The sequence below is a fragment of the Sorex araneus genome, chromosome 6, assembly GCF_027595985.1.
Source record: "Sorex araneus isolate mSorAra2 chromosome 6, mSorAra2.pri, whole genome shotgun sequence".
NCBI lineage: Eukaryota > Metazoa > Chordata > Mammalia > Eulipotyphla > Soricidae > Sorex > Sorex araneus.
In genome coordinates this window covers 102,814,854-102,838,979 of record NC_073307.1, presented here as the reverse complement: position 1 = coordinate 102,838,979, position 24,126 = coordinate 102,814,854, and the positions used below count along the sequence as shown (strand labels likewise).

General features: G+C 48.0%; 1 protein-coding gene across 1 annotated transcript in view; it reads left to right on the top strand.

Annotated features, from left to right (window-relative positions):
• Positions 1-24,126, top strand: part of RNF121 (ring finger protein 121) — a 72,454-nt gene that overhangs the window by 46,856 nt on the left and 1,472 nt on the right. The window contains exons 4-8 of the mRNA XM_004618212.3: positions 6,101-6,255; positions 9,296-9,403; positions 12,777-12,897; positions 22,970-23,103; positions 23,840-23,941. Coding sequence (XP_004618269.2) covers positions 6,101-6,255; positions 9,296-9,403; positions 12,777-12,897; positions 22,970-23,103; positions 23,840-23,941 — 620 coding nt within the window. The remainder of the gene's footprint in view (positions 1-6,100; positions 6,256-9,295; positions 9,404-12,776; positions 12,898-22,969; positions 23,104-23,839; positions 23,942-24,126) is intronic.

Below are 24,126 nucleotides of genomic sequence, written 5' to 3'. Positions count from 1 at the left end.
CCAGTGCAAAGCCAGGAGTAACCCCTGAGCATCACCAGATGTGGACCCCCAAAACCAACAAGAAAACAAAAAACCCAGTCTAGGGCGTAAGAATAGTCAAACCAAAATGCATGTATTGTATACATTAAAATATCTTATGGATGAGGAATGGAAATTTGAAAAAAATCAAAGCAAAACAAAAAACGAACACCTCCCTGGAGATTGTTACATGACAGACTGACCCTACAAAGCAGTGCAAAATGTTTGAGATTATCTGGCAGAGCTTTTGAAAACTTACTAAACCAAGCTAAACCATAATGGAATTGAATAATAAGGCTATTTTCTCAGAATAAATGAGGTTTACAGTTCTTCTCTAGTGCTGGTTGGTGGCCCAGCCTTTCGGGGGCATCATAACCACTGAGTCAAAAACACTGATTCTGTTCTATGTCATATTTATTGTGAGGGAGATTATTCACATTTTGGACCACCTAATTCTTTATTTTCCTGGGGGCTGTGCATTGGATATTTAATGGCAATGTCCCTGGCCTCCGCCCACTAGATGCCAGCACAATTCTTTGTTCGATTGTGACAACTAAAAACAACGAAAAATGTCTCTCGACTTTGCCAGATATTGCCTGGGAAGCCAAATCATCCCTGTTGAGAAACACTGCCCCAAGACTCTAGGATCTGGGCTCTGTGGGTGTTGCCTGCCACCAGTTAGGAGAAGTCTGGCAACCTACTGGCTTCCCAGAAAACTCGGGAACTTTATGGGCAGGTTAGGTGTCTAGCCAGGCTTCAGCTGAAAGGAAGAGAAATTTCGTTGAAATTAGCTCTTGAGAATAGATCCTAGTGTTTTCTGTGTTTAAATTCCTTATCTAAATGTTCTTTGCAGGAACAGTAACATGAGCAACAATACTTTTTAAAGTGCTTGCAGTTAATATCTGTTGGTGTTAAGAAAAAACTTTCTTCTGTCTCATTGGAATTTTTTATTATCGTTATTTGTTTATAATTGGCAGTGCTCAGGAGCTACTTCTGGTTACTCCTGGTTACTTTGGGAATTACTCCTGGCGGTGCTCAGGGGACCATATGGGATGCCGGGGATCAAACCTGGGTCGGCTATGTACTATCTCCTCGGTCCCTCATTGGAACTTTTAAAGATAGTCATAAGTTTAGCATTTAGCTTTAACTTCATTTTTAAAAAATGTTAGTAAACCAAGTGCAGAGTCCTGCAGTGACTTGTTATCGGTGTACATGAACATTGCTTTGGAGAGCCAGACCAGTCACAGTCTGATTCTTAAAGTACTCTTTCTCTTGAGCTATTTGGGTAATTGTTTTTGCACTGGTAATTTTAAATTAAAAAATAAAAATGAGGAGGGGCAGGTGGCAAAGCCCATACCTGGCAATGCTCAGGGCTTACTCGTGGCTTTGCACTCAGGGATTATTCCTTTAGGGCTCAGGGAGCCACATGGGGAACCAGGGATAGAGCCTGGGTCGGCTTCATGTAAGGCAAGCGCCCCACATGCTCTGCTATCTCTTCAGCTCCCAGTCATTTTCTGGTTTTGACCTTCCCCTGGATTTTCTTTTAATGATTTTTGTCTTCCCATCTTTTCTTTGGATTTGAGGGTTGTTTTTTTCTTTTTCACTTTTGTTTGGGGCCACACCTGATGCTGTTCAAGGGCTTACTCCTGGCCCTGAACTCAGGGATCACTTCTGGCTCAGGGGACTATATTGGGTGTTGGGGATTGAACCCAGGTGACTGCATGCAGGGCAAGTGCTCTGCTCTTTGTACTATATCTAGCCCAGATTTTAGTTGTTTTTATATTCAGCTTTTAAAATTTTTTATCTTCATTTTTTTGTTTTCTGTTTTGTTTTGGGCCCATAATTTGTAGTGCTCCAGGGCTATTCCTGGCTTAGTATTCAGGGAGTTGTACTCAGTTTTATTTGGGTCACCCGGTCGTACCAGAGATCAAACCAGGCCTCCTGCATGCAAAACATGAGCTATTTCTCTAGCCTATACATTTAAAAAAAAAAAAACCATTTCATATTCACTCCCCCACCCCACCGCCTGCCTTTCATTTCCTTTTGCTGTTGTTTCTGAATGCCTGGGGAGTCATACGCTTGGAGTGGTTTTCACACAACTAATTGTGGTGCTCTCCAGAGATCATATACCTGAAGAGCTGTGTTGCTCATGTTTGTTTTGCAGAGGTCCCACACTTGGTTGTGGTTCTCGATTGCTTTTTGTTTGTGATGCTCACTGGGGGTTATACGCTTTGGTTGTGTTGCTTGCACACATACGCTCATGGTGTGCTAGAGTTCACACTTTTTTGTTTTGTTTTTGGGCCACATCCAACAATAAGCAGGGGTTACTCATGGCTCTGCACTCCAGATTCACTCCTGGTGGTGCTTGGGGGACCATACGGGATGCCGGGGATTGAATCCACGTTGGCTGCATACTAGACAAGTTCCCTACCCACTATATTATGATTCTGGCCCTGGAAGTCACAACTCTTTGTTGTGGTTTGGCTGTGGCATGCTGAAGAGTGAACACTATTGGTATCACAGATGCCAAACAGGAGAACCACTGGAATCATTTTTGGGATGCTATGGCCTCAGGTCTGAAAGACAAATTCTTTACCATTGAATCACATCTCAAGCCCTCTTTTTGCTCTTTATATTACATTGTCTCCTTTAGTTTTTTCCAGGATTTCCCCCAAAAAATTTCTGCGTGTGATATTAGAGAGGTAGCATTTAGGAAATAAAAGCTGGACTAGAGGGCTGAAGCCATAGTGCAGCAGTAGCTTGCCTTGTACTCGGTCAGCTCAGATTCGATTCCTAACATTCCTTATGGTCTCCTGAGCATCGCCGGGTACGACCCAAAAAGAAAAAGAAAAAAAAAAACCAAACATACCTGAGCTTGAGGGCTGCTGGAGGGATGTAGTACTCCGGGTAGGGCACTTACCTTACATGTGGCCACTCTGGGTTCGGTCCCCAACTCTCCATACGGTCTGCTGAGATCTGCCAGGAGTGATCCCTGTGCACACAGGAGTAAGCCTTGAACTTATGTGTATGGACAAAACAACAAAATGTTTAAAACTTGGACTAGAAATCTAGACAAGGCCAGACTTAAACTTTTTGGCTTCTCTCTGTTTTCAAAATTATTCAGAACAATAATACTTACTCTGTAGCTCCCTCAGGGATTTTAGGGGAAGGAGTAGTTTATTCCTGGAAAAGTGGCTATCCTATTTTTAAACATCTCTAAGGAGAAGCTTTCATCATCTGTGTTGCCAGATATAGTACTTCTGTCTAAGCTCCTACCCCCTGAACAGCTCTTCTCTCCTGGAGTAGGTGAATGGCAAAATCTCCTACCTGGAAATTCTTGGAGTACTCGAGCTGTTGCTCAGACCAAGACATCTCTCCTGCATGTGGCTAAAAAAAGCTAAGAACCTATGTTGATAAAGGGGTTCTAATTCCTGTGTCTGAGAAAGATAAGATTTAATCCTCAGAATATAATTTTAAAAAACAAAACTAAGCATTTCAGATGTGATGTACACATCTGCCTCCTTTGAGCCTCGCCCCCCTCATCAGGTTCGTTTCTCACATGTCTCTCGAAACACTTGCTGTGCTCCCAAGCATGCCCTGTTTCCTCCTGCAGAAACGTCCTTCATGAGATTTTCTTACCTGCTCCTGCTGGCCTTCGAGACAGAGATCAGAGGTCACTTCAGGAAGCTTTCCTTGGTCCCCTCTCCCCACACACACCATGTATTTGTATTCACTACTGGGACTTACTCCATCATAGTGCTTATAATGTTTAGATTAAAAGTTTTGAGGAGGTTTTATTTATTTTTTAAATTATTTTTAAGGTTTTATTATTGAATCACTGTGAGATAGGTATTTACAAAGCTGTTCATAATTAGGTTTCAGTCATACAGTGCTCCAACACCATCCCTCCACCAGTGTACATTTCCCAGCACCAATGTCCCCAGTTTCCCTCCCATCACTTCCTGCCCGCCCCCGCCTGCCTCTTTTATTTATTCATTATTTATTTATTTTATTTCTCTCTGAATTTCTCAGTCTTTTAATGTCCAGTAAATGCTCTGCTTAGTGCTCATTAAGTATTGCTTTGACTCTCTAGAAGGAGTAAACAGGAAGGCAGACATAATTCTATTAGGTTTTAGGAGAGTGTCTTAAGAGGGAGTGCATTTACTCGAGACTCTGCTGAAGGCCTAGAGTTGGACCTAGAGGCAGAAGGGACAGAAAGGAAGATTTTATTCAGGCAAGATCTAGCACGTCTATTAGCCACTGGACCGCCTGCCCCGTGTAGGAAGAGTGACCATTTGCCAAGGGTGTGGTTGGAGGAAGCAGCCAGCCGAGTTTCTGCCCAGCAGTGTGTGGGGTCTTCCCAGGCCACAGGCAGGATATACCTGCTGTGTGGGTAGGGCCTCTGGGTAGACCATCTTGAGGTAACTAAAGGTGACAGCCACACCTTCCCATAGTCTCCTTCAGGCCTGACATCTAGGAGCCTACAGTGTTCCTTATGTAACTGGTTTCCAGACCCAGAGTCATCCTGCTCATGCTCATGTGTCACTATCCTTTACACAGCGTGGTCCTTGTATGTGTGACAGCAGGTAGGAATAGTAGAGTCGCTGTCTGCTGTATTCTGATCCTCCTTCTATTGGGCAGCAGCCCTGGGGGTCTATATTCCCTAGAGATTTGTGAACTGTTTTCACATGAGCCACTAGGAAGCCACTTCGTCCACACTTAAAACTTGAGTAGTTGGATATGTTTTGTCATGAGAATTTGAGCCTTTATTTCAGCTTTAGTTTATAGGTTAGTGCTAGAAATCTAAAAATGGGTTAATTTTTTATTTCTCATGTTTTTCGTATTCACTGCTTTGCTTGCTACACCCAATTATTTGTCATATTGAACCAAATATGTGTGCGTGGTATTGCCACCAGATGGCGCCAGACTCCCTATCGGCTTGAGAATGGTAACAGAGTTCTTTGCCAAGCTAACCCTTGCATGCCTCAGTTTGTGGGGCGTGTACTCAGAGGGAGAGTGCCTGCCTTGAAAGCAGGAGACCAAAGTTTGACTGCCATGTCCTTCCTTAGTAAAGAAGCTTCAGGTTAGTGAGCAAAATGACAACATATGTAATAAAAACAAATTTGTGACAGACGTTTCAGTTGATTCCATATTTTTGGCCAAACCTCAGAATTGTTTTTTATTTAGAATTCTGCAGCTAACAAGTGTAAGGAGGAGAAAGTGAAATAGGCACTCTCCAGATCAAACATGCTTCTCTCCTGCATGCTAATCTCACTCCCATTTATCTAAAGGTACTGAGGATCTGTCTTGCTCCGGGCAGTTTCCTAGCACAGTAAAGAGATGCAGCCCAGTCTCACCGGTCCCTAAGAGCTGACATTCCAGGGGGCACAGATTTGACTGTAGTTCCTTGCAGTAGATAAGTTTTTTAATGCTGGGAGGAAGGGAACCCCAGAGAGTCCAGCCACCTCCTGTCCAGTTGGGAGCCCGAGGAGGCATCCTGGATGTCAGCAGAGGTGAGTGGGAGGGGTGTTGTACCCTGAGCCAGTCAGCTGACTATAGGCAGCAGGTGGCCCCTGAAATGGTTCTGGGCTGTATGGTGAAGAATGCGCCAGCTGCTCTAAGAACACTGGATCTTAGTCTGAATGCAGGGGCTGTAGTAGGGGAAGTGGAGATGCCACTCCAGGTGAAGAATGCAGGGAGACCGGAAACGTGGTTGACGGGCCGGGGAGAGTGATCACAGGTCTGGAGCACATGTCTGGCCTGCACAGCATCATGTGTTCAAGCCCCCGCACTGCTCCGTGTGGTCCCCCTGCACCCTGCGGCGGCTGCTTGCCAGTGGTAGTAACTATAGCCTGCCGAGCAAGGGGTAGCAAGGGCTTCTGCAGAGAGGAAAGAGCCTTCCACATGGACAGTTGAGGGGAGAATGGAAGGAAGGAGGCACGTGTGGACCCAGGCTCCTGGCTTCGTGGTAAACAGGAATGCAGGAGAGGCACTGGCCGGAGTGGGAGACACAGGCTGCCCCAGGACTGGACAGAGCCGTGAGGGAGCTGGCCGGGACTAAGTGCTTGTGTTTGTGTTTCAGATGGTGACCCTCTTTCAGATGTGGGTTGTTCCCCTCTATTTCACAGTGAAGCTGCACTGGTGGAGGTTCCTAGTGATCTGGATCTTGTTTTCTGCTGTCACAGCCTTTGTCACCTTCCGAGCCACCAGAAAACCTCTAGTACAGACCACCCCCAGGTGAGAGTTTAGGAAGTGGGGAAAGGCTAGGTCTCCAAAGCTCACGGGCTGGGGTGTACGGGAAGAGGGTGGGTTTGGACCCAAAGTACCACATTTTTGGTCAGACACGGGCACTTTGCACAGGGCCCCACCAAAACAAGCTGGTGGGGATACTTACCTCACCCCCATTCATAGATTAAAAATTCCCAAATATTTCCTGGGCTTTTTACATGAAGGTCTGTATTAAATTTAAGCAAAATAGGTAAGCAAATCCTGGTAATTTTGTCTCATCGGCAGTGTTACTTTCTTCTGTGAGCCCTTTTCTGATCTCTAGTTTTTTTAGGGTTCTCTGGTTTTCTTTCAGATTTAGTTACACAATCTGTAATTAAATATTACTTTGAGAGTCTCTCCCCCACTAAACTGTGACTATGAGACCAGGAACCACGTTCATTTTATTTACTCCAGTATACCCAGACGACCACAGGGCCTGTCACGCACCAATCCACTCAGAGCTTTGTTGAATGAATAATTTTCAGTACATTTGCAGTTTTCCCCTGCACCCTGCGGCGGCTGCTCACCTCCTTGAGGCACAACACAGCCCCTGCCTGTATAATTCTTTGTACTTCAGCCAAATGCATTTCTTGGTGATCCTCCAGCCAGCTTGTGAGGTCTTGAACAACTGAACTTGAGTGGGGAAAAAAGAGCAAGGGGGAGAGAGAGGTTTTTCTCATTCATTCAACAAGCACCTGCTTTGTGTCAGGCCCCGTGCTGAGTGCTGGGGAAACAGAGCTGGATAAGACATGGTCCCGGCCCTCAAGGAATGCTCGGTTTAATTGAGGAGATGGCCAGGCAAGCAGCGTGTCCCTGCAGTAGGTAGGTGCTGTGAGTGGCGTGGTGCAGGAAACTTGGCCAGTCTCAGAGCGATGACTGCCCTGGTCTAGTCTTCTAGGTCATTTGTCACTCTTTTTTCCCCATCCCTTGATGTTCCAGTTCACCGCAGGTTTTTCTTTGACCTGCTTGGTTTCTTTGTGCAAGCGAGACTTTGTCTTCAAGGGGCAGTACGGTCTGCTCTCCACAGCTGCGGGAATTCACTTTACTTTTGTAGCCTGTTCCAGGCTCTGAGGGATGTAGGTTGCAAACCGCAGCCTTGTCACTTATGTGGCCTCTATTACTTCGCCTTCCTGAGTCTTTTGCCTTCTTTATCTCTAAAGACGTGATAATTGCTGACACAGAGTGATCCCAAGGAAAAAGTGTTATCAAAGTTACTGGTTACAGATTAAATTCTAGTTAAGATGATTCTAGGGGCCAGAGCGATAGCACAGCGGGTAGGGCGTTTGCCTTTGCACACGGCTGACCCGGGTTCGATCCCGGGCATCCCATATGGTCCCCCAAGCACTGCCAGGAGCAATTCCTGAGTGCAAAGCCAGGAGTAACCCCCTGAGCATCGCTGGGTGTGACCCCCCCCAAAAAAAAAGATGATTCTAAATGTGCCCTATATACATGGGAGGATTTTGAAAATAATAACAGCATTTCATAGTGCTTCACAATTTCAAGGCATTGGGACTAGAGCGGTAGTACAGGGAGTAGGGCTCTTGCCTTACATGCAGCCCACCTGGTTCGATCCCTGGTGGTCTTTAAGGCATCCCATATGGTTTTTAGAGCAACTCTCAGAGTAATTCCTGAGCATCGCTGGTGGTAGCCCCCCAGCCCCCCAAAACGCAAACAATTTCAAGGCACTTTCCTAAACATCCACATTTATTCATGCATTATATGCACTAAGAAATGGACCGTGTGTGATTTAGTGAGAAAGGCAGCGTGGGTTTTCCCCATTTCATAAATAAACTTTGTGTCAGAGAGAGGCTTTGACTTATTTGGGGTTACTATTACTAGGTCATTAAACTGCTCCAGCTTCCACCTCAGATGCCACTTATATGCCAGAATTCTCAGTCCCCTGTGGACTGTGTGACGGGAGCAGAGCTGTGTGCAGTCACCGAGGCTTTGAAGGCCCTCAGATGTCCGGGGCCTCTGGCTGGCCGTGCTTAGCCACAGGAGGCTCCAGCAGAGGCCTTGCATTTTCTCTTAGGAGCTCAGCAGGGTGGGCAGCGCCTGGGCGCTCCTCAGGCACCAGGCAGGCATGTTCTTGTTGTTTGATAAAATTGCTAACTTGCTTTTTAGTTCTTATCACAAGTGGAGCAGTGGCTCTTGATATCAGAGCTGTGTTTCCATGGCATTTCAAAGGCTCTAGTGTCTTAATGGAACTGTCTTCTCTACTTAGTGGGCTTAACCAGTTTCACACTGCCTTTCCCTGCTTCCGAGGGAGCAGGCCACCACAGGAAGACCATTTGTACCCTCCCCTAGCCCACATCTTCACATGGACCCAGAGCAGGAAGCTGTTCCTTTGAGTGCCTCTCTCTGTACTCCTTCTCCAGGAAGGAAAAATAAATCACTTCAGAAGGAAACTCATTTCCTTATTGGCTTGTGGGTGTGAGCAAATCAGTTTTCAGACTACGTCCAGGTAACCCCCCCACACACACACACACACAGAAAGCGTATGGCTATTTCAACTTTGGTTCACTGTTCCTTGAATTTTCTTTCCTAAGAATAGCTTGGTTTGGCTGGAAATGTCGCTCAGTATAGAGCATTTGCCTTGCATGTATGAAGCATACCACAAAAAAAAAGCAACAAAAGCCCCACAGCTAGGCTTACCTTTCTGTTCTCTCTGATCGTGTAGCAAAACTATTGTTACTTTTTAATTCCTTAGTCAGCTCGTGTAAATTGAGATACCATAACTGTGTGGAGTCATCTGTGTTCATTCTTTGAGACTGAAGTCACCTTTTAAGGTTTCTTCTCCCTTGGTCTGAGACCAGGAAAGTCTGGTGTATGGAAGTGTTGCGCGTTTAGGGAGTGTCCCGCTTTGTCTCGTAGGTGCAGTTGCTCAGTAAGTCTTAAGAACAGTGTCTGGTGTCCCCATTGTTCTAATAGTGTGGGATACTTATGGTCCATATGCCACTGGGTCCAATGTTCCTGTGTTGGCTGTGCTAACATTCTCTCCTTTCTCCAGATTGGTTTATAAATGGTTCCTACTGATCTATAAAATCAGCTACGCCACTGGCATCGTTGGCTACATGGCTGTCATGTTTACCCTCTTTGGTCTGAATTTACTGTTCAAGTAAGTACCTTTCATTTCTGGTTTTGCTGGTGTTTGGGAGAAGAGACTAGTCCCATCCTTCCTGTAGCAAGTCCAAGGGGCACAAAGCACCCAAGAGAGGAGATTTGGGGCAATGGGGGAACTGTCCGTGATTTGTGCTGAAAGGGACAAAAATGCCCCACTTTGTACAAAGTCCAAATCCCAGGCCGTTGATTATCTTTCCTAGCAGCTTACCTTATAAAGAGAGTATGCCAGTTAGTCCAAATGTAGTGAACAGATTTTGTGTAATGGAGAAGTAGTGTTGGTCTCTAGCATGGCTGCTCTCCCAACTTCATTAGGATTGCATAACCTGCTTGCCTTGCATGCTGCCAGCCTGGCTGTGGTCCCCAGCACTGCAGAGGGTCCTGGGGCCCTGCCAGGAGTAAGCCCCAGGCATGGCAAGGTATAGCCTAACAGCCGAAAAAGAAAGAAAGAAAACAGACCTGTAGGCATTTAAATTGCACTCTTCCCTGCTCTCTGCTTCTCGGGGTATGTGGGCTTCTCACCAGACTGAGTCCAGCAGTCTTTGTACTGGGTCTAGGTACGACCACTGAGAGTCTGACTGTGCTTTTATGGTGAGGCCCATTAGCTTTCCAGGAGATTTTATCATTGTATAAGATGCCCCCTGACACCCCAATTTTGAGTCAGAGGGCAGGAAATCTTGGCCTCTGGGACTGGGGGGAACTCTCAGTCAGCCAGAAGGACAGAGATACAGATTTCTGGCTTCGGGTTGTGAAGAACCGTAAACTTGGGGTGCTGTACTGGGACACCTGAGCTAGATTTTGGTTTTGCTTTTGGGTCACACCTGGCAATGTTCAGGGGTTACTCCTGGCTGTGCACTTGGGAATCACTCTGGTGGTGCTTAGGGGACCATATAAGATGCCTCGGATCGAACCAGGTTTGCTGCGTGTAAGGCAAGCACCTTACCTGCGTGTTATTTCTCCATAGTTTTTTTTTTTCAATTGGTGCATACCTAGCACTCTTAGGGGGTGGTGCAGCCTCTCCTAGTGATACAAATTCAGGCTCTGATCCAGTGGTGTTCAGAGCTACACCTGGTAGTGAGAATCATTCAGTACTGGGGATCAAACTCAGGGCCTCAAACATGCTAGGTGTGTGTCTCAATTGCTTGGGTCCTATCTCTGGCCCCCTAAGCTACACAGTTAATAGTCAAATATAAGCTCATATCAGGGTCCGGGATATACCACAAAGTGTAGGGGTACACCTTGTATATTCAAGGCTGCGAGTTTGATCCCTGATACTTGGTTCATTCCAGGCAATGCCGGGTGTAACCCTGGTGGGCCCCAGCATTGCTGAGTACTAGCAGTTCTACATCATCTGGCCTTAAAATCTAACCAAGAGCTCAGGTAGCTGAGTATGGCCAGGTTGCCCCATACCCTCTGAGCACTGCTTAGGAGCCACTCTACCCACCCCAAATTAAATTTTAAAAATATTAGTGGCCCAAAATTTAGTACACTGTAAGCAGGACTTTCTTTGAAACTGAAAGGAGCAAGCCCTGCTTTAAAAAGTGAGAGCATACCCTTGGGGTGTTTTTCTTCAGTACTGGTACAGGCTGAGAGAGTAAAGACATTAAAGGGGCTTATAGGAACTCAGTAGCTAGGATCCAGGAAGTCCAGAATCCTGTCAAAAAGAACTGAAATATTTCCTCACGTATATGCTTAAAAAAAAGTCAGGATTCTACATTGTGTTTTGAAGATACCTATTTTATGTTTGCAGGTTTCTTTTTACTTACAAAAAATTTATAAGGATGGGATCAGAATTAAGAGTCATGACTGTTTTGAGCAGGAGAGATAGGAGAGTGGGTAGGGTGCTTGCCTTATATGCAACAGACCTGGGTTCCATCCCAGTACCCCATCTGATCCCCACCAGGAGTGATCCCTGAGCACAGAGCCAGGACAGTGTCCTAAACACCACAAGATGTAGTCCTTTAAAAAAATAAGAATTTTTATGCTATTGCTCAGGCTACTTGTTATAAGAATATGTTATGTGGGGGCTCGAGCGATACCACAGCGGGTAGAGCATTTGACTTGCTTGCGGCTGATCCAGGTTCAATTCCCAGCATCCCATATGGTCCCCCAAGCACTGCCAGGAGTAATTTCTGAGTGCAGCGCCAGGAATAACCCCTGTGCATCACCAGGTGTGACCCAAAAAGCGAAAAAAGAAAAAAAAATGTTAAGTGATTAATAGGTTAAATATTACAAAATTGATGAACAAATTCAGCTAAGATTTACAACTACAAGTAATCAAAAATAATTATCAGTACAACTATTTTACAAAGGTAGTATTTGTAATAAACATATCAGGATTATACGTTCTTGGGCCTTTGAATTATAAATGACTCCATCTTAGTCCAAATCTGTTTACTAAGAAGGACAAAGCTGTAAGTTAGAGATTTAGAATTGTACTAAGATTTAACTTCGATGACATAACACAGAATATAGCCGCAGTTTAAAATTTTATAACTGATATGTACATATTTACTAATTTCTCCCCCCCAAAGTTGTGTTTGACAAACTCTTTTTTTTGTCTGTGTAAAGGGCCAAATATTTTAGGGTTTGTGAGACAAAGACAGAATCTAAGATACCATATGTTTTATATCCAGAGAAAAAAACTGCTTCCTTGTCCCACTCTTGGTCCAGGTGGGCTGTCTGATGGCATACTTTACACCCACTTGCCATTGGAATAGACATTCTCCGAAGAATGGTAAAGTGGAATATGGCTTCATTTTTGTTTTAACTTGGTTTCTGAGCCAAACTCAGGAACTACTCCCAACTCTGTGCTTGGGGGTCACTCCTGGCAGTGTTCCAGGAACCATGAGGTGGGCCTTTTACATGCAGCACGTGTGCTCACTGAGCTGCCTCTTCAGCCCCTGTGTGTGGTCACTTTCACTGTCTTCTCAGGTGACACCTAGATCCATCCTTCTGGACGGCTCAGCTCTTTCAGCTTGGGTAGCTGATTGGAAGGGAGGCAGCTCAGTCGGTTGCCAATTTTAAGGCTAAAATTTCCACTGCATGGTGTCTAGCAGCTGCCAACAGTGGGAGGAATCTCTGATTACAGATGCCAACCAGTGTGGGCCTTAGGCAGTTACCGGGCGCGCTTGCCAGCCAGAAGAGGGAGGCACCGTGATGCAGAGTGGGGAAGAAGGGCAGCAGGGGATTCCCTGGCTTAGGCCTCACTGTTCACTGTGCCTGCCTTTTTGAGGCCCAGATGGAAACAGGCAGCTGGCTGGATTTTGTTTTCATGTGTTAATACTCACCCCAGTGAGCCAGCTAACTGTATGCATGTATTCAGAGTAACCCAGAGTAGTTTTCTTAGGGCCATGCTGCTTACTCCGCAGGATCAAACCAGAAGATGCCATGGACTTTGGCATTTCTCTCCTCTTCTACGGCCTCTACTATGGAGTTCTTGAACGGGACTTTGCCGAAATGTGTGCAGACTACATGGCATCGACTATTGGGGTGAGTTTGCCCCCACCCTTAATACTGCCTCCTTCCAATGCTAAAGAATGCTGGACTGTACATGTACAGCATTGCCTGTTTGACAGAGGGGCTGAGCCGTGTAAAGAGCTGGGCCGCATGTCCAGCTGTGGCTGGTATGTATGGAGAACCCTTCTGTAAGATCTGGGAAGCCAGATTGCTGGTGTACCCTGGGAGAGACAGCTTTGAGACCATCAGATGGATTAACCATTTCACCCAACAGGAAGTTACCATCTGTTCAACAAGTATTGTTTTCTTTTGACTGGGTACTGTGGGATTACAAAGATAATACAAAAATAAATATGGTCCTTGCCCAGTGGAGTTTATTCCCTGGTGTTAAAAGAAACAGTACAACTGGTCGGGCACTTGCCTTGCACACAGCTAATCCAGGTTTAATCCCTAGCACCTACACAGTTCCCCTGAGCTCACTAGGAATGATCCCTGAGGGCAGAACTCTGGAGTAAACCCTCAGCACTATTGGGCGTGGCCCCCAAACAATGAATGATCAAGTAATAAACACAGATTTTTTAAAATTTAAGTTTAATATTATGAAGAAAATGTTGTGATGCTGTGACACCACAGGAGTGGTACTTGGCCTAGTCTCGGTTCTCCAAGATGACATCCCTTAAGAAGGGACTATTGTTCTAAAATGAACAGGGATTGTGCATGAACTAATGAAGTGGGAAGAGAAGTGTGCACCAGGTAGAATCCTGTAGTGGGAGGAGGGGTGAGGATGTGGAGATAGTACAGCTGGTGTGGTTGTCTGGTCATGAATATAGGGTCAGTGTCTAGAGATAGAGAGACTAGAGAAAGCTTAACACCCCAAATAAAAAATTGTAACTATACTAAAAACACTAGAAGGTTAAGACAGAAAGACAGCACTGTCAGATTTGTGCTTTGATTTTTTTTGGGGGATTTTGAGTCACACCTAGTGATACTCGGGTTACTCCTCAATTTTGTGCTCAGGGATCATTCTTGGCAGTGCTTGGGGGACCAGATGGGATGCCAGGGATTGAACCCAGGTCAGCTGCATGTACAGCAAATGCCCTTCCTGCTGCACTGTCGCTCTGGCCCCTTAGATTTGTACTTTGAAAGGTTATTTTGGCTCTTTGGTAGAGAACACATGGGTGAGGAGTCGATAGCTTAGATGAAACCCTGAAGATTACTTATGAGGCAGTTGCTGTTGTCTGGGCAGAATGTCGGTAACTTAGAGACTAGAGATGGTAGGGCCAGGGAGGTGGGTCGGAGGGATGCAGTGTATGCTTGGCCTGCAGGTGCTCTGGGTTTGAACTCCCTAGCACCGTGCAGTCCCCTGAACACTGCCAGGGCTGGTTAATTCCTCCACCTACCCCATCTGAAGTTCACAAAATAGAGATAGTAGAAGCCACTATTTGAGAAGTTTCTCTGGAAGGGGGTGGCTGTGGAGGTGGAGGGCAGCTTTCAAGCAGCACTCAGGGAGGCCCTGGGGCACAACCAAGCCAGATGGCTTATTCATGCCAGGGTGACCTGGGTCACAGCCATTGGTGCTGGGAGCTTGGGAGTTCAGTGCAGTGCCAGGGATCAAACTCAGCTCTCTGGTCCTGAACTATCTCCCTGGCCTGGTCTCTTGAAGGGAAGTTGGAAGGACTGGGTACAGGTTGAAGGAAGGTAGGTACCAAAGCCGGCATTTCTGACTCTGGTAACTTCTTGGATTGAATACTTGGAAATTCTACAAGAGGATTAGGTGGGGGCCCGGAGCAGTAGTACAACAGGTAGTAGTACAACAACTTGCATGCAGTGAACCCAGATTTGGTGTGCAGCATCCCATGTGGTCCTCTGAACACTGCCAGGAGCAATTCCCTGAGTGCAGAGCCAGGAGTAAGTCCTGAGCACCTCTGAGTTTGGCCCCAGAATGGGGGGGTAAGGGGGGAACGGACGGACAAGGACTGAGTGGAAAATATACAGAGAGGTTTTTCAGGTTTAAAATATGGGGAAAGTAATGATTTAAGAAAGTACATACACCTCTTAGTTTTCGAAGCGAAAGTGGGTCTTTGTGGTAGTATAGAAATTCATCCCATCTTGGAGGCTAGAGAGATAGTACGGCAAGTAGGGGGCTTGATTCCTGGCTCCGCAGGTTGCCCCCAGGCAGGAGTCCCACCAGGCAGGATCCCTAAGCACAGACCCAGTGCAGCCTCCCCCCTCAAAAAAAAAAAAAAATTACCCCATCTCAGTACCAACCTATTAGCTGCCACGCAGCAGGAGTATTCTCAAGCTGAATGGCCTTTTCTTCAGGTCTATGCTGCAGGATGTGTACTGTAGGGCCAGAGGGCAGTTACAGATTCTTAGTTTATCGGGGGTTGACAGTTGGGAGGGAAATGCCAATCAGGGGGAGCGAGTTCACCTGAGGTGTCCAGATACTAGCGCTCACTTTCAGATGTCAGAACTTGGGATCAACCAGGTGAGAAAGGTCAGGTGTGCAGTACGTCGGGAGCTCGTTGAGAGGCAGATTTGGCGGAGAGCCATCTGTGGTGCAATTCCACATTTTCTTTTCCTTTCCCTCTCCCTTTCCCTTTCCCTCTCCCTCTGCTGCTCAAGCGACTGTGTGCTGTGAGAACACCTCACTGGGGCATGGTGCTGTCCAGTTGCTGGGCGGGAGTCCTGGACAGCAGAGCCTCTGCAGCTGCACTTGGCGCATGCGGCCAGTGCTGGGCATCAAGCCTGAGCACCCCTGCTTGCAGTGCACATGCCTTTGCCTCAGGGCCCCCGTGCAAATTTCTGTGTTACCACATTGTCATTTGTGCTGCAGGCTGGTAGGCTTAGGGCAATTCCGGGTAATCAGCAGACTCAGCGTTGGTGGGTATTTTTAGCTCTAGAACTTTGGTTCTTAGTACCCTAGGACTATTTTTTATTTTTCCTGGAATGACTCAAATTGAAAGTGAAGTATAATAGATGGCTTTGTGGACAATCTCTTAGATTCTTCTGGAATGGCTTTCTTGGTTTTTTAGCTACATTTTGCTGATGTCATTAATTTTGTATAGACTTCAAGTATTCTTTTTTTTTTGCTTTTTGGGTCATACCCGACCATGCTCAGGGGTTACTCCTGACTTAGGAATTACTCCTGGCGGTGCTCAGGGGACCATAAGGAATGCTGGGAATTGAACCCGGGTCAGCCGCATGCAAGGCAAACGCCCTACCCGCTGTGCTATCGCTCCAGCCCCTAGACTTCAAGTATTCCTTTAGCCAGTTGGCTGCCCAGGAGAGATTTCCAGACCTCATATTGTTTGATAATTCTTCATCCTGGCCACAGCTCTTCACTGTGACAGCCTCTGTGGCATAACCTGGTAAGGGCTTACCAATATTTGCCCTTTAGCCTCTAGTGAACTCTTTTCTCTTCATTCTATTTTCACAAGGCCAATTCTCTGATTTTTCCCAGGTTATTACTAACTTTATCCCAAGGTGGTTGTCATCTGCCAGGTCAGTGTCACCAATTCCCTCAGATGGGTCGCTGCTGACCCTACTGCAGAGTTCCTCTCTGTCCAAAAGGGCCTGGGCCCAGAGATGATCCCCAGGCTGGCATCTGGCAGTAGGAATCGCCCTGTAGACTGACACTCCCTGCCCCTCGAAATGTGAGACTTGAGGTGGGCTTTTTCCATGCACTTGGTGGAAGTTCTTAGATTCAATAATTGCAAATGACATTCCCTAATGATAATTTTTAGCTTTCATAAGGGTTGAAAAACTGAAACTCTCTAACCCCTCCTCAGCTGCTTGCAACAGCCATTTCATAATGTGGCCATGCTCAGGATCTCATATAAGTAGAATCATCCAATACGTGTATAGCACAATATCCTCAGGACTCACCCATGTTGTAGCTTGAGTCAGAATTTCTCTCCTTGTTTACTGCCGAGTAATATTTCATTGTCTGTGTATGTTGCTTTTTCTGTCCTGACCATTTCCCCCAGTCTTGTACAATCCATGATCACAGCTCCATTCCGGACAATCAGCGTCGATTCTTGAGCTAGTCAGGATCTAGGTCTGATTCACTGCAGGGTTCCTAGAAACCATATGGCTGTATAAGTGTATCGGGAAGCATTTTCAGTTCCTTTTCCCCATTCTACGAGTCTAGTAGAACATGCTCCTTGTCTAATGTCACCTGGAGAACTCTAAATCTGAGCTAAAATGACTATATAAATTGTATAAAAATATAAATTGTTAGGACAGCTTGTGTGGAAGCTGTTACTTAATGGTCACTGCAGTGTTACAGGCTTGTGACAGCCTGTCAGTAGGTTTTCATCACACTTAGAAGACTTGCGGGGTGGACGGGGGGATTGTGAAATCAGTGTCTGTCTGTCTCTCCTCTCTTTGGGAGGGCATGCCCTGTGGTGCTTGGGGGATCATGCAGTGCTAGGAATTGAATCCAGGGCTCAACGAGAACTTCAGCCCTTTGAGCCATCTCCCTGACCCAGGCCTATTTCCTTAGGCTTCTTCCTCTCGTAGAGGCAGAAAGAAGAGCAGTGACACACCGTAACAAGTCCTCCTCCACACCGTCTAGCTTTTGCACAAGTTCCTGTGCCTCAGGTTGACCTCTTGGGTCCCCGCTGACCCCAGGTAATATCAGGACAGGACTAGCTGCCCACTACTGGGCCCTGACATAGTAGAGTGAGCTAGGGGCTGGAGCAGACAGCCCTAGTTTTATGCTCCTGGGAAAGTTATTTTATTTCATTGGTCTTATTAATGTTACCATACTTTGAGTTGAGAGGAACCAGATGGGATCCTGTAGAGCCCCAGAAGTCTCAGTTGAAGCCGCTGGGAAATAAGGACCACATATGAGCGGCCTGCTAGACACAACTGCACCATCCCTATCTGTGATCACCTGGAGCACAGATCCCTGTGGTATTCGCCTTTGCATCGTCACAGGACCCAACACACAGAGCAAGACACTGTCACTGTCACTGTCATCCCGTTGCTCATCGATTTGCTCGAGTGGGCACCAGTAGCGTCTCCATTGTGAGACTTGTTACTGTTTTTGGCATATTGAATACGCCATGGGTAGCTTGTCAAGCTCTGCTGTGCAGGCTAGATACTCTCGGTAACTTGCCAGGCTCTCCGAAAGGGGCAGAGGAATCGAAACCGGGCCGGCCGCATGCAGGGTGAACACCCTACCTGCCCAGCCCAGAGCAGGACACAGAACAAAGAAATGATGAATCAAGAGATAATACAGAGAGTAGGGTGCTTGCCTTGCATGGGGCTGACCCGGGTCCTATCCTCGGCATACCATGTGATTCCCCATGCACCACCAGGAGGAATTCCTGAGTGCAGAGTCAGAAGTAATCACCGAACATTGCCAAATGTGGCCCGTTTAAAAAAAAAAAGTTGTGTGTGTGTGGGGGCGGATAAGTCAGCTGTAAATGCTGCATTTTTCTCTTGATGCCCGAAGCCGCTGTTGCCACATGCTTCTCAGTTCACTCTGACACGACTGTCCTCTGCTACAGTTCTGAGAAACAGATGTTTTATTATACACACACACATTACATACGTATATTCTTGTATGTTTGTGTGGGGTGGGGGCATACGCACACTGCCACATGTCTGGCCCCCAGTTTCCCTCCATTTCCCTTCCCTTTCTTTTTATGCCCCCTAGGTTTTCTTTAGCTTCTCTTTGTGTTGCAGCCACTTGCAGTGGTGCTTGGGGATTGAACCCAAGGCTTCTACATACAAGGCATGTATTCAAGCCTTTTAGCTCTCCCAGTGTTTATTCGTGCTGAAATAGTCTCTTGCCTTCCTGGGCGCAGCTCAGCTCGGCTTACCTGGCACATGTTTTTGGTAATGTTTGCTGGCGTGGAATAGAACTGAGGCCCTAGCCTGTGCTGGGGTCCCCCAGTCACCGCCTCTGTCTTGTCAGGCCCGTGCGAGGCTGTGGGTATCTTTATTCCTCCTACTCTGTCCCTGCTCGCCACACGAGGAGCCTATGGTCAGACCTCCTGCACTCAGACCGCTCAAGTACCTCCCCTCTTTCCCTTCATCCTCTCTTACCTCTTTGCCTGAGATTCTCGAAGCGAAGCAGGAAGTCCCAGGCTTTCCTGACCTCCTGTGCTTCCCTAACTCATAGCTACAGATCTCCTGAGGCTCGTCCTGGTGGCATTCCAGGGTCCCTGCGGGAAGCTGACCCTGACGACACTGTCTGTGCCCCTCGGGCCACTGGGTCTCTTTTTCTCACTAGATCTGCAGCTTCGCTCTCTATAGGACTCCCCTTGCCTGCCAACCTTTAAAGCATTCTTTCACACAGCTTTATTCAGTCCTTTTACTCCTCTAGCTCTTGACCTGTTTCCTGTTATTTGTGACTAAACTTACAGATCACCTTTTACCTACACCTGTGTCCTTTCTAGTGTGGCCTCAGCAGGAATGAATTTTACTAGGGTCACTAGTGATGGTATTCACCAGCTCAATTTCTCCCTCCCTTGCTCTGTTTGAGGTTGAATTTCTTATTAAACTGTCCTCATTTTCCTACAAGGCTGTTGCTTCATTGTACGGAAATAGCACCAGCAAATGCAGTATATTGCAAAATTGATATGGTCTTACTCATCTGACACTCATCGTTTCTCCGTCACTGTGGAAGGACCATTAACTATTTGGACTTAAATCCAAGGGTGATGTAAGCAAATTATATTATAAAGGGCTTAAGATGAGATAACAGTGTTTTCAGGGCGGAGCGATAGCACAGTGGGTAGGGCGTTTGCCTTGCACGCGGCCGACCCGGGTTCGATCCCCGGCATCCCATATGGTCCCCCAAGCACCGCCAGGGCTAATTCCTGAGTGCAAAGCCAGGAGTAACCCCTGAGCATCGCTGGATGTGACCCAAAAAGCAAAAAAAAAAAAAAAAAAAGATAACAGTGTTTTCCTTGAATTATTTTTTAAAACCAGTTTTTACCACTGGTATTTTCAGGAACTTAATTGCAATACCCAGGCCTAGCCTGGATTTGTAGGGCGCTGTGAAAGATGCCTGCCTTGTCTGTCAGTGAGCCTGAGAAAGCTAAGGGCTATTTTCTTCTCAGTGGCATTGTTGCAAGTAGCTTTCCACTGCTCTTACTAAAGGTGATCCAGCAGTCATTCAGCACAGTTGTGCTTTGATTAGGGGTGCATTTTCCCTCATCTATAGGATGGATGTATTTCCAACTGTTTTTTCACTCAGGGGTTCCTCTGGTTTTGAACGGTAATCAGAGTCGTCTTTGTAACCAGGTTTGCTGACAGGTCCTGGATTTCTGCAGGAGCTTCACTCATCTCAGTTACTTCTCCTACAGGGGACTAGAGCTCACTAGCAGTTTTCATGCTTTGCAAAGCACCAAACTCATCTTTCTGGCTCAATTTTGTCCCAGCTTCAGGCAGACGACATTAAACATCCCCAGAGCTTCCTGCGCAACATTGCTATTCCTGCTGTTCCAGTACTGTTTTCTGTTGGTGTCCGCTCTCACTTGTACAGAGCCATGCCAGTACACAGCACCCAGAGGCACCCGTGGAGCCCCTGCGCCCCGTAGACCCCGTGCCCCTCAGCACCAGGTTCCTGGGTTCACAGGGTGAGGTCGTTGCCATAGAGTGACTTGAATTCCCAGCTGGCAGGCCCAAGGGGCAGGCGGCCACCCTTTCTTAAAAAGCCCCCCACACCCACTTTGTAGCTGTTACAGTATTACCCCATCCTGGTTTCCTCTGTCTCTTTGCTAATTTCCATCTCCCATTGCTAACTTTCTTTCAACTGTTAACCCTCTCGGTTAAAACCTCAGGTCTCGTCTCTGCTCTTCACTGGGAAAGTTCTTGGGCTAGGGATGTAGCTCAGCCATAGGGCACTTGAGACCGTGGACTCACTCCCTGATACTACCCAAACAAGCTGTTCTGTCCAGTTCTTTTCATTCTTACTGTCACCAAATTGGCCCAAGTAATCACCTTAGCACAGGCCTTTATCATCTGTTGCTATTAAAGAATTGTCATTGTTTCAGGGATGTGATTCTCTAGGACACACCTCATTTATGTGAGACACGAAATTGACCCCAGTGCCACAGAGGAATTGCCACTGTCCAGCTTTTCTCTGATTCACTTTCACACAGAAGACAGTGTTCTGTCACTTCTGCACTCCAGTCAGTCTCAGGTTTCTCTTTCAGGTCCAGAATCAGTCATGACCGTTAGGGCTTCTCCTTCCTCCGGCCGCCATGGGTTCCCCTGGTTTCTCAGTGCACCTTCTGGAATTTCCCCTCTACTTCCGCCTTTCTCATCTCATCTCCACCTAGCATGTCACTCTCTCAGAGCAGCCTCTCAGTTCACTGAGCTTCCCAGGGCCCTTTGTTGCAGCATCTTTCAGAAGCCTTTCACCCTTTCTTATTTTGCCCTTTAAAGAATTGGTTCCCATGTAAATTTTCTTATTGATGTTGTCCTCCTTTAGCATTAGGTCCCCTGAGGACAGAGGCAGCTTCAGTAACTGCTGCTTTGTAGGTGCCTCAAATATTTTGATGGAAGGAGGGAAGAATTTGGGTGACTTTTTTTTTTTTTAATTTATTTTTTAATTGAGTCACGTGAGAACAGTTACAGGGCTTTTAGGATCGAGTCTCAGTCATACTATGCTCAAACACCCATCCCTTCACCAGTGTGGGTGGCTTTTTTAATGTCATCGAGCTCATAATCTTTTTTTTTTTTAATTTTCTCATTTTTGTCTGTATTTCATTACAGGCTCATAATCTTTGATTTGTGCTGGCAGGACCCCTCCTGTCAGTGCTCAGGGTTTACACCTAGCTCTGTACCAGAGATCACTCCAGGTGAGGCTAGGGAGACCCTTTATGGTGGCAGAAATGAAACCAGAGTCAGCGTTGTGCAAGGCGAGTGCCCTACCCACTGTACTATCTGTGCAGCCCAAGCTCACTAGTCTCAGGCCACCAGGCCACAGGCCATTGCTGGAAATCACCGGTGTGCTGGCTTGGTTATGGTTCATTTGTGCAGATAGGCGCTGGTCTATAGGGGCAGGAGGGCTAAATAGCTCTGATAAGAACTCAGTCTGCCTGGTCCTAACAGATGGCTCCGAGACTCTGCCTTGAGTGATCAGGATGCGGGGGGGGGGGGGGGGGGAGAGGGGAGGTCAACCGTGAACCTTCCAGCTGCCTCTGCCTCCACTCTACCTCCCCGCCACCCTGGCCTGCTCCTCGGTGGGCACCCACAGGGGCTTCCCTGCTGCACTTACCCATGACTGTTGGAACATGGCGAGATCTGGCCATGTCTGCCTTTTGGCCACACTAGCCGCACTGGGGAACACTCCAGGAACTAAAGGTCTGTTGCACGCTTTCCTTGGCAGCTCCTCTTGCATGGCTTCATCTGAGATCCCCCAAGCCAGCATTTGCCTCTGCCCCCGTATCCGAGGGGTAGACTCTAGCATTCGGGGGAAAGCTCTTCCGCTCCTCACCCTGCCCTGACTCCCACTTACCCAGTCCATTTCCTTTTGTGCTCTGGGTGCACAAACCAGCCCCTGAGGTTTGACTGGCACTCGGCAGTCACTCAGCCTTTGGTGGAACTCAGGCGGAGTCAGGGGGCTTGGGCTCTGCTCCCAGCTTCATGTTCTTCCCTTTGGGGACTGCTCTGCTGCTCGGTATCTCTCGGAACTCACCCGCCCCTTGAGAGAGTTTGCCTAAGGGCACGTCCAGCTGAAGGCGGGACTTGTTTGTGATCGGCTGTTTGTCTGCGTGGCTATACCACGGGCTGTTTGTTCCCCTGCTGGTGGACGCAGGTTGTTTGTTGACTGTTGTGAGTCATGCTGCTGGGAGCATGGGTGACACGGGGGTGTTTACTTCCTGTTCGCATTTTGAGAGGTAGTTTCCCAGGAGGGGAATTGTGTCATCGGGTGACTCCTCGTTTACCTTCTCAGGAGTTGCCCTGTCACAGAGCCCTGCGAGGCCACCCGCACCTGGGCTCTCTCCCCGGTCTACGCAGCCCACACAGGCTGCATTTGGCCTCGAAGGGACTCGGGCCTCCTGCACTCCATTGCTTCCCCCTGAAGGCCCGGGCCTTGCAGTTCCCGCCTCTGACTCTCCCGTGCCCGTCTCTCCAGTTCTACAGCGAGTCGGGCATGCCCACCAAGCATCTGTCGGACAGCGTGTGCGCCGTGTGCGGGCAGCAGATCTTTGTGGACGTCAGTGAAGAGGGCATCATCGAGAACACGTACAGGCTGTCCTGCAACCACGTGTATCCTGCCCGAGCTCCCCGGGCCCAGAGTGTGGCAGTCACAGGGCAGGCACCTGGGTGGCGTTTCTGCAGGCGGGACCAGCACCCAGGGCTGGGAAGAGAGCTCGCCTGCGTGTTGACGGAGCCGAGCTTGTAGATGAGCCTCCTGCCGTGCCGTCCCCAGTACAGCCCCGTGGCTCGCGAGAGCCCCTGCCCGGCCTCAGTTAAGCTTCCTGGCTCGGTCCTTCAGGAACAGAGAAGGAGCCCTAGGCCCGGGCCACGGTCTGGGCCCTTCCTTAACGCTCTCAGCTCAGGCTTCTCCGTCTGGGGTCTTAGTGGAGGGGCGGCAGAGACACCCCCGGGACAGAAGCCCCAGCCCCCCTCCAGCTTCTGGCCCAGTACTGTGCTGCGAGGGCACAAGGAAGGGCCTTGTCTTCCGGAGCTGCTCCACCAGTGCTCGGCTGGGGAAGGGACCGGAAGCTGCTCCAGCGGGATTTCCCCAGGGGAGCTGCTGAGTCTTCCTGCCTCACTGTTGAGACTCAGCCACCCGTGGCGAGCCTCACCTTGGTACCCTCCCGTCCCGCTCGGTCACTCTTCTCACTGACCAGGAAGCAGGCAGGGAGGGGACTTGGTGGAGGTTAGGCAGCTGCTAAGAGGTGGAGCCAGGCTTTGGCCCTCTAGAGCCGGTGTGAGGCCGCCCGGAGGCCAGGCCAGGCCGTCCCGGCTGCTCACCATTTCCCTTGACTGGGCTGCTTAGATTCCACGAATTCTGCATCCGCGGCTGGTGCATTGTGGGAAAGAAGCAGACATGTCCCTACTGCAAAGAGAAGGTCGACCTCAAGAGGATGTTCAGCAACCCGTATCCTTTGTTTGGATTCTCGCCTCTGCCCCATGCCTCGGCCGCTCCCCTCCCAGCTTGTGGGGCCACCCCCACTCCCCACCCTTCCCGGGAACTGGTGGGGCCATGCAGGGGGCACATTCACGACGGTTTGCTCCAGCCTAAGCTGCTAGACTCCACTCGGCCTTAAGTCAGAGAGCAGCTGG